Source organism: Amblyomma mixtum, chromosome 5, assembly GCF_055824585.1.
Source record: "Amblyomma mixtum isolate Tamu chromosome 5, ASM5582458v1, whole genome shotgun sequence".
Taxonomy (NCBI): Eukaryota; Metazoa; Arthropoda; class Arachnida; order Ixodida; family Ixodidae; genus Amblyomma; species Amblyomma mixtum.
In genome coordinates this window covers 1109762-1124641 of record NC_143016.1, presented here as the reverse complement: position 1 = coordinate 1124641, position 14880 = coordinate 1109762, and the positions used below count along the sequence as shown (strand labels likewise).

At 48.7% G+C, this 14880-nt stretch overlaps 2 protein-coding genes across 5 annotated transcripts in view; one reads left to right on the top strand and one right to left on the bottom strand.

The window, feature by feature from the left end:
- Positions 1 to 13265, top strand: part of LOC149341092 (uncharacterized) — a 43854-nt gene extending 30589 nt beyond the window's left edge. For 3 of the 4 annotated variants that reach the window (XM_089542955.1, XM_089542956.1, XM_089542957.1), the window contains 3 exons: positions 9194 to 9322; positions 9996 to 10287; positions 12132 to 13265. In XM_089542955.1, coding sequence (XP_089399081.1) covers positions 9194 to 9322; positions 9996 to 10287; positions 12132 to 12368 — 658 coding nt within the window. In that variant the 3' untranslated portion in view covers positions 12369 to 13265. Of the gene's footprint in view, positions 1 to 4237; positions 4870 to 9193; positions 9323 to 9995; positions 10288 to 12131 lie in introns of those variants that run through there. The other variant, XM_089542958.1, reaches the window with a different exon arrangement.
- The window catches only part of nolo (ADAMTS-like no long nerve cord), a 294779-nt gene that overhangs the window by 268404 nt on the left and 11495 nt on the right, over positions 1 to 14880 (bottom strand). The window lies entirely within an intron of this gene.

The following is a 14880-nucleotide window of genomic DNA, read 5'->3' as shown; positions in this document are numbered from 1 at the left end:
GTAGTAGTTCGGCCGACTGTCAGCTGTTGGTGCGAGCACGTGTGCACTCGCTCTGTGTGCGCAGCTGCCGGGCTGCGTCGAAGCCCGCTGTTTGCGCAGGGAGACTCCCAGTCACGGGGCATTGCATTGTGAAAGGAGGCACGACGCAGCTACACTCACCTCTTTTCATCCATGCCTTGCGCAATTCGAACGCGCGTGGTTAAGCGCAAGCCTAGCACTCGTCCAAGTGCACCGTTTTATCACTGGCGTACCGTCTGCAGCCACAGTTTCAGTCTGTGTACGCGAGAGCATTAAAGAGCTCGGGAGGTGGAAAAGCCGGCGCCGTCGTCGGCGTCGCCACAGTCTAAGGCTCCCGCGGTTCCACCGCATCGTTAGTGCCTGAAAAATCCCACGAGTACCAGCGGGCAGAGAGAGGCCTTGCGCAGCTTGAGAAGACGAAGCTTTCCACTTCTCGCGGAGGCCACCAGGAGCGCTGTGAGTGAGTGTGACGTAGGGTACCTCGATGCCAGCGCCGCAGTACGCTACATCGAGGAACCCTAGTCTGACGTCATCGTTCGTCCTTGAGGAAGCGGAGTCGTTTCCATTGCCCACGGGGCCATCTAGGAGCAGTGCGGAGTAATGCCGTGACGTGCTATCGCGTTTCATTCTTAAAGGTGCATTGAGTAGGCGTCTGAGCTCGTCTTTCTAACGAGGGAACTCGATTTACATTCTCCAAGCATTCTTAGAAATTTGGAGCCGCCGCGGTGGCTCAGTGGTTACGGCACTCGACTGCTGACCCGAAGGACGCGGGTTCGATCCCGGCCGCGGCGGTCGAATTTCCATGGAGGCGGAATTCTTGAGGCCAGTGTACTGTGCGATGTCAGTGCACGTTAAAGATCCCCAGGTGGTCGAAATTTCCGGAGCCCTTCACTACGGCGTTCCTCATAGCCTGAGTCGCTCCGGGACGTAAAACCCCATAAAACCAAAACCATTCTTAGAAATTTGTAATTATTGTCCTGTGCGGCAGATTTCCCTATTAAATCGAATTAAACGACCTGGCTCCCACTTATTCTTTGGTCTACCATCCGACAGTAGGGGGAGGCAACCAACGCGTGGAGTGCCTTTCAGCCAGCCGCGTGGCAGCTTGCCGCTCTGCCATTGGCGGGGTGATACGTAGTAATACGCCAAGTGATGTGCTCAAACAAATAGTCCACACGCATTTTTATTTCCTTGGGCCTATGTTGTCTGCGACTGAAACTACATACGGACGGAAATCTAAAATAAAATCTAGAGCGAAGCCGCCACGCGACTGGCTGAAAGGCACTCCACGGGTTGGTTGACTCCTCCGACTCTCGTAGGTCTGTTAAAGGAAAAAAATCTGGAGCCAGGACATTTAATCCAATTTAAAAAGGAAATCGGCCGCACATGACAATAATTCGAAGTTTCTATTAATGCTCGGAGCGTGCAGATCTAGTTCCCGCGGTAAAAAGAAGAGCTCGGATTCCTCTTTAGAGCACCTTTAAGGCGGAGCTTAAGTGTCTCGCTAGTTTGTTTGTTTTTTTTTCGAAAACAACCGTTGAAACCTTGATTTGGTGCCCCAGTTTGTAATCACTGACCTGTAGTCACAGCTGTCCTTATGAATCGCTGCTACTTTTTTTTTTTTTTTCTGCGGAGTGGGGGTGACGGATAATACCACCTGATGTTCTCAGGTGGACGCTGATTGTGAACGGAGCCTCTCCTTTTGTTCAGTCAAAATATTGAAGGATGTCATCGAATTTAATATGTGACGGGTATGACTAATTGTCCTGTTAATTGAGAACCGAGTGTTCGTACATGTCAGCTAGATTAATACAACAGACTTGCAACAAACACACAGGACAGCCCGTGTTGGTTTCTGTGCTTCTCTCGAGCCCGTTCTTTTTATTCACCATAATGCTGGATGAGTACGGTTCATTCAAGTTTGCGCGAGCACGAGGTAACATCGCAAGCGCCCTGACAAGCGGCCGTATCAACAATGGCCGTGGTGAAAAGTGCAGTACGTCTACGACAAAGAGGTTTTAAGTTTGAAGTTTAGATTCTTAGTCTTTCATTCCGTATTACAATGGCCGCGAGAACTGACTGCAACTATCATGTCTCAGAATGTTTGACTGGAAGGAGCGGTGCACGACTATGCAAGCCATTTTCTGATTTTCGTTGTAGCCTCTTTTCACAAAGCGGCCGCCGTGGTGGCTCAGGGGTTATGGCGCTCAGCTGCTGACCCGAAATACGCGAGTTTGATCCCGGCCGCAGTGGCCGCAGTTCCATGCAGGCGATATGCTAGAGAATCGCGTACTGTGCGATGTCAGCGCACATTAAAGAACCCCAGGCGTGCGAAATTATCCGGAGTCTTCCACTACGGCGTCCCTCACAACCTTAGTCGCTTAGGGACGTTAAACCTCGCGTACCATGAACCAAAGCCCCTTGCACAAGTTTAAAATGTGTTTTCGCAATGGCTCGTAAACCGGGACTGTTCTGCGTTAGACTGACTCTTTGTGCTTAGCTGCCAGAGTTACTTGCACACCTGACTTGTAATATTTTAAATTACGTTCGTCTGTAAGTACGCATCGCACGATCGAGTGCTGGAGATCACTGCGGAAACGGTCGCAGTGTGTGCGAGGCAAGCTATTCTACCTCGCCTCACGCGTACTCTACAGGCAACTGTTCACGATCAGCGGAAGTATACATATAGCTCCACACTGTGGAGAAAAAAAAAAATCCGAAACGGTCTAATTTTTATTTTTTTTTTTATTTTATTCATAATGGCGCCGTACAAAAGAATTAATGTCGTATGGTCCGATGGTTGGTAAAGAGGTTCTGTAAAAGGGGGCCAATAAAAGCAGACAATATTCGAGGCTGTACGACTAACAAATTGCATAAACAGAGATAAGAATAATTAGATTCCTTAAAAATTGTTACAAATTAAGTTCGTGGACAGAAGAGCAATTTATGGCAAGAAACATTAGGTTAGGCTTGTCAGAGCTAGTGGTTTTACCTAGGAACGGCGCCAGGGTATTTGTATTGTGGTGGCAGAAAGGAGTAGGGAGATTCGAATTTCGAGCAGGGATGCCACGCCTATGGGTAGAGCGGAAGTTTGGGCCAGATGGTTAGGCATGATTTGGAGGGGGGCTTAGCGGGAGAGAAACAGCATGAGTGGGACACACTCGCCCTGTGTACCTCTTATGTCCTTGTTCCCCTCGCGCTAAGCCCCCCTTCGAATCCTGTATCTATTGCATCCACTGTTCATAAAGACAAAAAATCATCAGCTTTGCGGTAGCGAAAGATTCACATACAGCGAGGGGGCCTGGGTTTACATTACTAGGTAGCGTTCTCTTCGTAGATGTCTCTGATGGCCAATGGCTCATGAAGGGGTCCTGTACGAGGCGGCCAATCAGAGCAGCCAATATTTGAGGATATATAATAAATTGCGTGGACAAATGCAAGAATAATTAAATCTGATTACTTACAAGTTGTTTTAAATAGAGTTCTCAGCATTTCATGGTGATAATTATTAGGTTCATAAATTATAACCTACAGCTCGTGATTTTAGCCAGACCGGCGCCAAGGTACTGGAAGGGGGGAGGGGGGAATCGTGTTTCCAGTAGGGATGCTCAGTCTATGGCATTGCGTCCTCATGACGACAAACCAAAAATCATCAGAATGCAGTGGCGACAGTTTCACACACAGCGCCGTGACCTGGGTTGCATTATCAGGTAGCGTGTCCTCTCCTCTTCGTAGGGGTCTGAACGAAGCAGAATTTTTTTTTGTGTGTGTGTGTGTGTGTCCCGAGAAATTATGGGGATGGCGGCTGCCGCTCGCCTACCCCTGACGTCATCAGTGTTTTTACCTTATACACACAACGACTAACAGTCTCGTATGTAACAGCAACCTCAGATGCGCGTATCTGCAAAGAATAACAGAGGGACCTTTATAGGTCTTTTAACGACGTCGCCGGCGGAAACGCCGACTATTTACCGCGTTGTTAATGTTCGGTTCAGCCGTTCATCGGCCCCACTTTGGGAGCTGGTCGCTTTCCGTACCGAGCTTGTAGGACGTTTCCACTGGTGACGTCATTCCTCGTCACCCCAATCTGGTTGTGACTGCTTAGTATGACATCTGCGTAAGCCGCGTGTAGTTACGTTGTGTTCTCTCCCTGTAACTGCGTGTTGCCTACCTCCTCCCCCTCTGTTGACATTGATGCCATACCTTTGTTGGCCACATGCGCCATAAACCCCCTCGCCTGTCAATGCCGTTGTCGCCAGGTGCAACCGCAAAGCATGCGGAGAAGGCACAACACAAGCAAATGCAAGCGACGCGATCTACCGGAGCGCGCGCGCTGTTAATGCACCGTATCGATCACGTGATTTCCCGGACATCGCGGGAGAGGGCGAGATTTCCGCTCCGAGTTGATGCGCAGGCGGCATCCGCGGGGCACGTGGCTTCTGCGTGTCCGTTATGCCCGCCACGCACTGCGCTTCTCATCCTTTGCTTCTCTTTTATTGCTGCTCTCAGGCGGCCCTAACCGGCACGCTCTTTGATATTCGTGGAATGCCGGCATGGCAGTAGATCGGTAGTAGATGCAATGCATCGAGGTTCGGTCATTACGAGCGCCTTCCATTGCGACCCTTCGCACTCTGGCTGCATCCCAGCGTCGACAGCATTGTGCTTTGTAGACCCGAGGAGGGCGTTTTACTGGCGGACCGTCGCTCAATGAATGAGCTTAGATTTGGCAGTGTTCTTCAGTCTTATGCGCGCAGTGCTGAACGCGTTCTGCTTGTGTGCGCGTCGCTGTGAAGATAAAGTGAGATGACTACGAGTTTAAGGTGAAACGTGTTTAACGGTGCCAGTTATATGGTGAGTGAATCGCACGAACCACTTCGGTTTGCGCTGATGATCAAAATGCTTGTTTTTTGCTCGGATTCAGACTACCGTTACGTTTTGTTTTTGTTTTGTTGTTTTTTGTTGTTTTTTCGGAGCAGAGCGCGGGAAAATTTTAAAAGGTGTTCTGAGAAACAGTCGCAAGTGTCGATCGCTTGTGGAACTTTCTTTTTTTTCAGCAAACTACTTCGTCCTTCATATTTAATGTTCACTTGGGTCGTTTCTGCATCTGTGTGTTGCCATTTGTAATGATCTAGCAGCGCTTTGCAAGCAGTGTCTTTTCTGGAGCTATAGTTGACTCATCATATCAGCCAAGCATTGACAAATTTAAGAACTATACCAAAGGCGAAAATAGCTCAAGCTTCGAGGTACATGCACCCGAGCGAGCCTTTAGATGGCAAGAGGCTCGAGCACTCAAGTAGGGAACCGGACTCGCGCCAAAGGACTATCACGCCGGCCGCATGGACTTCGACGTGGAGAGAACAGTTCATACATGAAGGTTTGCTTGAAATATACAAACGCAAGGCAGGGCATGGGACTAGCGTGTTCGTACCTTTCGCGCAACCTTCCATGCAAGTCTGAGCGAATGCATCAACTAGCCCGATATCATCTTTTGCTAGAGCGGTTGTTGCGGCTATCGAAGCCTCACGCAGAGATGTGAACTCATGAAGTGGCCTGCGACAATGTTTACTTTTGTATTCGTGTTGTTTACGCGAAGTTATTTTCATTTTTCGTCTGTTGCGTTTCTGTTGTTGGTTGACTATTACCGCTATCTTCGCGTCCACCTCACAATTGCTGCCGATCCCTGAATGCCTCATGTTTTGGGCCATGCTAGATTTGTAATCAATTTATACTCCTCCTGTCCATATTAGCTTCCATTGTATCGACTGATATTAGGAGAGAAAAGAAAAGTCGTCGCAACCTGCTTGCGACGACTGCCCGTGTTCGTCCATTCTTTCTGTCGTCCCGTCTTTTGCGCTAAACTATGACTGTGAAGACTGCTTGCGAAACTCTAACTACAAAGGTCGAGGGCGAAATTTTCAGTGACATGACAAGCTCTTCTGGTACAGTCTTTCTGCGTTCAAATGCGGTCGTCCGTTCTACTGTAGCCGGGGATGGCATGGCGGCTGCGATGAAAATTTGACCTTCCTTCGACTTTTCTTTTTCTTTATGTACAGTTGAATGTCCATGCACGTGTCCTTCCTCTGCATCTTATTCCTTCCGTTTCCCTATCGGTGCCGGTTCCGGCGCATTCCTTGCAGCCAGTTTTTCCCCCCAGGTGCAATGCTTCCTTCAGCTTCGAAAGAAGGACGTATGGCGCTGTCGAATCACACGTTCGTCTGAGCCTTCTGGCGTCACTGTTGTCCGCATCGGTGGTTGTCTCGGTGTTCAGCAAGACTCGTCCGTTAACTGCAGTCATTCCTTCTTTAGAAATCTACTTGAGCATGACGTTACGCCTACTGACGTGCTCAGTGCAGCGGCACTGCGCATGTGCTTGAATGATCAGACCTTTGTGTTCAACCGTTTTGTTTTGTATTCTTGTTGCTTTCGAAAAAAATAAACTTCTCTTTCCTCGCCGGCTTTGAGAAGAGTCCTGGTGAACACAGCAGGAACATCCTTTGTCTTAGTCTGGCTGAGGTTTTGATTTGGCCAGCGTACTGATACGCGTTTTTCAAATACACTAGCTTCAGGACGCCTACTTAGCTCATACCCAGAAATTTTATACGAGCGGATTTTTCGACGGAAAGCAATTTACCTCATATTGGGCGATACTATGCTTCAGCTTCACTACATGACGTCGCTGTGAAGATTTCAGGACTGGCAGTGTTGTACAGCATAGTATTCAGCAAGGCGGTACTGCAACTTTGATCATTCTCTGTGGTCTGCGGTAGAGGGCTGTTGTCTCTATCACCTGTTGGTTTTCTGGTCTTTGACACAATATTTATCCACATTTGTGCCAATACTTGTCCCATATCGCGCTATTTGAAGAAATTAAGTAAAATGACCTTTGCGACCGCCTGTTTACGCGCGGGCGTTGGTTTAGTTGCCATTAAAATTTGGCTTGTGTAATCTGAGAATAACGCGCACTGTATTTCTCAATTCAGACTGCCTATCCGGGGGTAAAAGCCAAATTTCCAATGGCATTTACCGGATTTTTTCTTTGCTCACTGATAAGCGAATGCAGGAATACTGACGAACTGCATGCGATAAGATTTCTCGCATGCCTGTCTTGAGACGTCAGTTGCGCCCTAAACGTGGCTGTCTCTTGTCGCTTTCTTCTCCGCTGTGGCTCTCAACTGCCGGGCCACAGAATTGCTAATACTCTAAGCCTCTAATTTGGGGCTTTTTCTGGCTATAGCCCAGAGCAATATCTCTGGATAATGCGCACAAGGCAACGACGCTTAGAATCGCGGGTGGCGACGAAACCCGAATTTCCTTGCCTCCTGTGCGCTCTGGTGGGCCCTGGTGTGCTATGGCGTTTATGCAGCAATGCTGACACTGCCTGTTTCAACGGAAAGCTTTATTCCGTAAGAGCATCAAGAGTGTTCTGTCGGTGCACAGTATACCGTTTGCCTGCCGCCTTGCCAACCTTCATTAACACATAAAGACACAAACATAGGCAATTTACGCGGCATGAAGTAAATGATAATGTCGTCAGACCGGAGAGACGTCACATTAGACAAAACGGAATAGTACCACGCTATTTTGTAAAGGAGCCATGTTAAACGCGACTTGATAACGTACACTTGGTCAGTTACCGACTAAATCTAGCCCCTTCTTTGGACATCAAATTGACCAGCAACAAAATGTGACCTTCAACATCACTAGCAGACAGAGCTTATCCATGCATTACACGGTATGTCTTGTGCAATCACCAATGTGTTAAAGTCTGAGAGACGGCTTCTCCTAGCGTGAACTGAAATGCGCTAAAACCGAGCCAACCAGGCGACGCTCATCTTGAGCTTAGCTTGAATCAAGCTTCAGGCGCTTACTTGCTAATGCAATACGTTGTGAATGCTCAGAATCCGCATCTTGAACGCATAAGTACGTTCGTTTCACTGAAAAGGAAAATGGGAAACATCAGTGGTTTGTGTCCTCAAACTCCCCTTCAGGCGTAATTTTTCTTCAGCTAAAAGAGAAAGCTACAAAAATGAGCACATTCGACACAAGACAGTTCGATGTCGTTCCCTCCCCGCCTTTCCTTTAATCTTTATTTATTTAAATCGCTACTTTTCGTCACCAGCCGAAACCAGTAATAATGATTGTGAAGCTTAATACGTTCTCGTGGTTGGCCATGTTTGCTAAAATGTGTGTATTTGCGGCAGCGTATAACAAACACCTATCAGTGTATCAGACGTGTCTATTCCACGTTGCGTATACAAACTCAGCGCAGGCGCACGGAACTTGCGCGCGCCCCACGTCGAGCGGCTGTCAGGAACAACCAGAGAAGGGCAAGAACGAGCAATGAGTAGCGCACCTGATTCCTCATTGAACCTCTATCAAAATTTACAAAGCCAGACCAAAACAAGGAGTTGTAAGTTGCCATCACAGTGTTCCTTGATAAGGAGAGGGGGGGGGGGGGGGGGGGGGGGGGGGGCTGCATGAATATTAAAGAGAGTGAGGGGGAGGGTTAATCCAAGCGAATAAGTCGGCGGCTTGAATGTAGCTGGAAAGAAGGCAACACGATAGTGTGGACCCGTAATGCACGTCGTTGTAACCTTCCTAGATTCAAGCTGCCAGTTCCTGTACGAGTCCGCACCATCGAATGTCTGTTTAGTTACATCCAAACTGCCTATCTGTATGATTCACTATTGTGTATATTATTGGAATTACTTCCGGAGTTCTAAGGCAGACAAGACGCACTGGTCTTGTAAAACGTCTTACTTGATGCTTTGGGTTTCTTCAACTTTATCAGGAAGATGAAGCTTAGCCTTGCTGTATACCTTGGATATCTGAAGCCTCTTTTGTTGGAAGGGAAGGTGGTGCTCTAACAGACTACAATACACGAAAGTTTTATTTGTGTTTAGGTTCTCCTGAGTCCTTTTATTTTCCCCGAAAGCACTCTTCATGACCTATATGTGGGTATGTATTGCTTTAGTAGAACAGTCTTTCGGGCAAGTTGTTTCATTTCAATACAAGATAGGAATGCGCGAATGAGGCAGGGAACTTGCCATTACGCAAACCAAGTTTCGCTGTTGAAATGAAAGTTTAGCTGTGTGACGTTCCCCTCTCGAAACGAATCAGTGTTCTTTGTGTGGCACCCAGAGACGTCTCTAAATGTTCCTCCTCTCACTCGCAGGTTTACGATGGGTCTCAAGAAGGTGATCAAGTGGGCCCTAGTCTGCGGACAGCGCAAGATGCAGTCCCGAAAGTCTCCCTTGCATTTCGTCTGCAGCAAGAGTTACGCCGACGGAAATCGCGAGACGAGGTAGGTTGTTGCCACTTTCATGGAGCTGGTGCAAGAAATCAGGAGGATTTGAAAAGCGAAATTACTGCTTCCAGCCAATATATAACCGTCTTGCTTGCAACGGAAGGGGTCACTTCATAATACTTTGGCAGGATGTACACAAGAAATTTTTGTAACGCATGGTGGTCTTAGAACGGTGTCTATGGGCACCGCCTGATTGTCACAATGAACTATAAGCGAAAGCAACCTTCTGCAGCAGTTTCAAAAGGAATGATAGAGAAATAAGCTCGCCATTTAGTACAAGGGTTCGCAATCACAAAAAAAAAACAATGAACGAGTGAGCGGCATTGTTTTAAGCCACTTACTGTTTTCTAATGTTAGGCTCACTAAGGTTCAACCTGCATTGTGCATGCGTCACAAAAGAATCTATTTTTATCCCCCAAGTTTCATGGTTTTCTTGTGACGCAGCAGTGGTGGGGGAATGGGCCTTCCTCTCTTGGCCTCACCTTGCTATCTGTTTCTTGGTAGTCCTTCTCGGGCATTGGGCTATCGCGATACGCCACATCACTCTATAGTTCACACCAACTAGCTCAGCTTCGGTTCCTGTGTTCAACTTTTGTGGCAAGCAAGCTCCTGGCCAGCTGCTAATCGCTTTGCTAATTCCTTCCCCTTCTTTCATGTTGTGTCTTCTCAGACGCCTACTGGTGCTCCTGGAAGACCTCCGGCAGCTCTACGCTGCGGCCTGGGGCAAAGTGATGGCCAGCCTGGAGAGTTGCTTCGACGTCATACAGGGCCGCGAGCCGGGACTCGTGAAGGGCATGTGCTCGGTGGTGCTGCTCTGGGTGCAGCTGGGTGACATGGTGGCTAAGGACTTCGACCCGGACCTGTGGCGCCAGCCGACGCTGCAGAGCATCAACGACCTCAACGACGCTCTGCTGCGCATGTGGAAGGTCGCCATGGACAAAACCGCCGAGCTCGTCTACAAGGTGCGGAGCAGTGCCCGATTATCGTCGCGAACGTCCCTCAGCCCCGCGTTCATTCCTATTCTCTCGCTTTCGCATAAATCAGGCGTCATCATTTGTTACCGAGCACGGACGGCCCATGTGAGAGTCCAGCTGGCTTTCAAGAACCGCTCAACATCTAGGCGCCGCAGATTTTTTTCCTTTACAAGGAACATCACTTTAAATGCAGGCAGATGTCAGTCCGGGTTGTATGTATAGGTACTGTCAGCAATACGAGCGGGAACGAACATTTCGCAAAAAAAATTTGAATTTTTGGTTATTTTTTCACTAAATTGAAGAATGACTTAAATATTAAACGCAGAGTGGAAAATAATTATAAAACAGAAAAAAACTCTGCTTGTCCCGCATAATTATGAAGTAATCAATAAATGAATGCTCCATGGATGGATGGATGGAAAACTTTATTAAGCAAGCGAGTTTGGACCGTGCAAGGTCTCAGGGCCACCGCACAGCCCTCACATTACGCGCATGTGTCCAGGCCACGTAGGGCCATGGCACTGGCACCCCGGTTCACACAGCGAAGTTGCGCGTCCGGGTCCTGCGACGCAAGGAGGGCCTCCCATTCCTCCCATGTACCGATGGCGGGCTGTCCCTGCGGGGGAGGATCGGCAGGGCAGCCGAAGAGGATGTGGTTCAGGGTGGCGTGCGATTCTCCGCAGAGAGTGCACTCTGGGGAAACATGGCGGAAGTAGGATAGAAGCTGAGGGGTAGGAAGAGTTCGGGTCTGGAGTCGCCTCCAGAGGATTTGTTGGGAGTGTGATAGGCGCGGATGGGGAGGGGGATAGAGTCGACGGGCAAGGCGTGCTTGTTGAGTCAGTTCTGAGAACGTGTGTGCCCGCTCCCTCGAGAAATCCCGGCTGGGGTCGCCATTTGCCCGGCAAATAAGTCCTCGGGCTATGTTATCGGCGGCCTCATTTCCAGGATTGCCAGAGTGAGCCGGCACCCACACGAGCTCAATACGCCTATCGGAATTTAGGGTGCACATTCTCAATATCTGCCACGCGGGGGGATGGACGCGTCCGCGGGCGAAGTTAAGAATGGCTGTTTTTGAGTCGCTAACTATATAAGCCGAATTGGTTTCGGCAATGGCTATTGCTATAGCTGCTTCCTCTGCTTCTTCCGGGGTACAAGGGGGGTCTATGAAATGGGTAAGTGGGGGGGCTGCTGGATGGTAAGCCACAGCTACTGAACGGTCTGGACCACACGCGGCGTCCACCCAGCGCACGTCCTCTGAAGTGCCATATTATTTATGGAGAGCTTTGGCTCGTGCGACTCGGCGGGATTGATGGTATTCAGGGTGGACATTCTTAGGAAGGGGTTTGAGGATAAGCGCGGTGTGTATGGCGCGAGGGAGAGAGATGAAGTCTGTAGTGTGTGCGGGTATGCGAATTCCCAGAGAATCCAGTATATAACGTCCGGTTTCCGTGCCAGCAAGACGAAGGTACTGTGTGTAGCGATGTGCATCTACAAGTTCTTGTATAGTGTTGTGCATTCCTAATTTTAATAGCCTGTCCGTGCTAGTGCTCTTTGGTAGGTTTAGCGCTGCTTTGGTAGCCATGCGGATTAGAGCATAAAGGTTTTAAAAGCATCATATGCATGTTGTTTTGGATTAGGAGCCCACTGTTGCCTTCTGACGCTAAGTGTGGAGCTCCCGTCTGTACCGCATTAAGATAAACTTCCAAACCCTGCTGCTTCAGCAGGGATGCAGGAACCGTGACTAACTGCAATTGAACCAGTGTCAGTTCCTCCTGCAAGTAGGCTAGAAATTCTTGCTATATCGAACGTGCGTGTTTTCTTCCTCCACACAGATCATCCCCGAGACGACGCCCGACGTTGCCATGGTGATCGAGAAGGAGTACCACGCCTGTCGCCAGGAGACCTGGACGCTGTTCCAAGTGACGCCGGAGACACTAGAGAATTACTTGGACACACTCAAGGTCTACACCAGCAACATGTCGCTCTGGCACCTGGACGAGCGGAAATTCCTCAACACGGACGCTACGTTGGTCAAGTCCCTAAGCCAGCTGAACATCGCCGCCTCTTAACCCGAACTGTTCGGGGCCGAGTCGCCTTGCGGGTCGTTGTAAACAGGACGCGAGATGGCGCAGTCGGCGGGAGTGATAAAACAGCCATAAGAAGTCTTAATTTAAACACACAAACATTCGAGAAAAATCTTGCATCATCGCAAACATCCGCATGGGAAGAGAGCTTGAGCGTGACTGTGAGCACGTGCAACAAGCTCATACTTTGCTAAGACATGGGAATCTAGACTTTCGTTGTCCTCAAGTTCCTGAAAGTTGCATGTTTAACGTGGACCTCAGAAAAAAAAGTAAACATTTAATTGCATGAACATTTTCTTAACGCTCATTAAATAAAGCAGCCGAGCATGAACCCAAACCGTTCTGAAAATTATGGGAAGTTTTTGGGATTGAAAAAAAAAAAAACCTATTTTAGCGATTTACATGCGACGCCTTGCGTAAATCTTAAACGTTCTGCCTGAGCATATATAATCCGAGAAATGCAGTTAAATGCACATGTTTTTCGAATTATAGCAGATTGAGTCTGTACAGAAAAGATTTAATGCTAAGTCTGATGCCACCTCTTCTACTCGCCCTTGTACCTGCGTGTAACTGCACGGTTTGTCACTAATTTGTGTGAAGTGTCTTCGAAGCTCATCGACTCATTCAAGGACAACAAAGCGAAGTCACATTGCAGCTTCTGTGACTCGTCATTAATTGCACGATGCATGCTTGGCGTTAAATCAACGCCGTTCGGAACGCGAACGGTGATGGTGCCATGTAAATAAACCGTGGAAGCGCGTGATCTGGAATGCAGTGTCTCCTTATGTGTACGAACCAAAACTGTCTCGTCTTGTTCGTCTTGCAACGTCATTGTGTAAATGTATTTGTGTCGACGTGTGTAATAAAGCGTAAAGCACAGAACCTTGTTTCTTTTTGCGCTTTCATTGCTCGCTTCTGCTTGTGAAGAAAAATGCAAGGAACTTTCATAGGTCTCAATGTGTAGCTTTAAATCAAAATTTGGGTATCACCTGCCGCCATTCGCTTCAGGGGAGCCGACGCAGGCGCCATCTACGAATCTGGCAATTACCTACTGGCGGTTACTCCCCCTGCCGATTTTTCAGCACAGAGCACTTCATCTGAATGCCGCAAGTGGCGTGGCAGTCAGCCCACCGATTTTTTGGACCAATCAGGGCCGACATTTGACACGTGGGTGCTATGGGGGAGTTTCGCAGCCGGTTATGGTAATGAAGCTCCTGTTAAATACCACCACTATGCGTTGAAGTCGGCCAGGCTCTTTTTTTTTTTTTTTTGTCAGTGACGAAGACTGAACTGACCTGGTTCCACACGCTAGCTCAAACAAATGTTTCAGTTCCATTGCCGTAAAAACAAGTCAGCAGTGGAATTGCACACTCCTCGCCAGTAGGGATTTTCTGAGGTTTGTACCGCTCATCGTGGTACCGCTCCCCGTTTGTCGCCTGAGGCTGGTCAGTACTCCGTAAATAGCAGTCACCTGCGCGTTAAAACTGCGTGGATAGCAAACGACGTCATGACCAGGATCTGATCGCCCCCCCCCGCAATGGATCACTTCCTTCGGCGCTCAACTGCTGATCTCAAGATAGCTGGTCCGATCGCCGCGGTGGCTGTGCGATGTCAGCGCCCGTTAGACCACAGGCGATCTGTATTAACCTGGAGCCCTCCACTACGGCATCTATCATAACCGATGTGTCGCCTCTAGACGCTAGCATGAGCGGTCATATTTTGTCATGTGACCATTCCGCCATCGCCGGTCTCCGAGCTTATGGTTCCGACGGCTGCTGGCGCGCTGACTTCCTGTTCCTGCTCTCGCTCTGGATAACGAGCTGGTGGACGGCACATAGACTTCATATGAATGCGCATATAGTACGTTTTTGTGCTGAAAAATGTTTTACTCTGCCACACGATTTATTCTTGTGACGTCGGCACAAATGTGCGCACTAACCGGGCAGCGTGCTGCGGGCTTTTATTTTTTATACAATTCAGTGTCTGATTATCTTTGTTAGCAATATAATTCACTGCCAAACTGCACAGACGACATACTCGGTGTTATCTAAGAGCTTCTTTTCTAGACCACGGTATTTTTGTGGAAAGAAGGAGTGATTGCATAATTAAAATGTTAATCGCTTAGCACTGTACAATTACAAAACTGGACATACACGCGCTTGTGGCGGCCTACAAATTTCCTAGATATTTTGGTTTGGTTTGGTTTCGTTTGGTTTATAGGGTTTAACGTCCCAAAGCGACTCAGGCTATGAGAGACGCCGTAGTGGAGGGCTCCGGAAACCTCGACCACCTGGGGTTCTTTAACGTGCACTGACATCGTACAGTACACAGGCCTCTAGAATTTCTCCTCCAAAGAAATTCAACCGCCGCGGCCGGGATCGAACCCGCGTCTTTCGGGTCAGCAGCCGAGGACCATAACCACTGAGCCACCGCGCCGGCCCCCAGATATTTTATATTCCATTAATGTTGTGGCGTCCAAAGGAAGACCAAGCGCGTT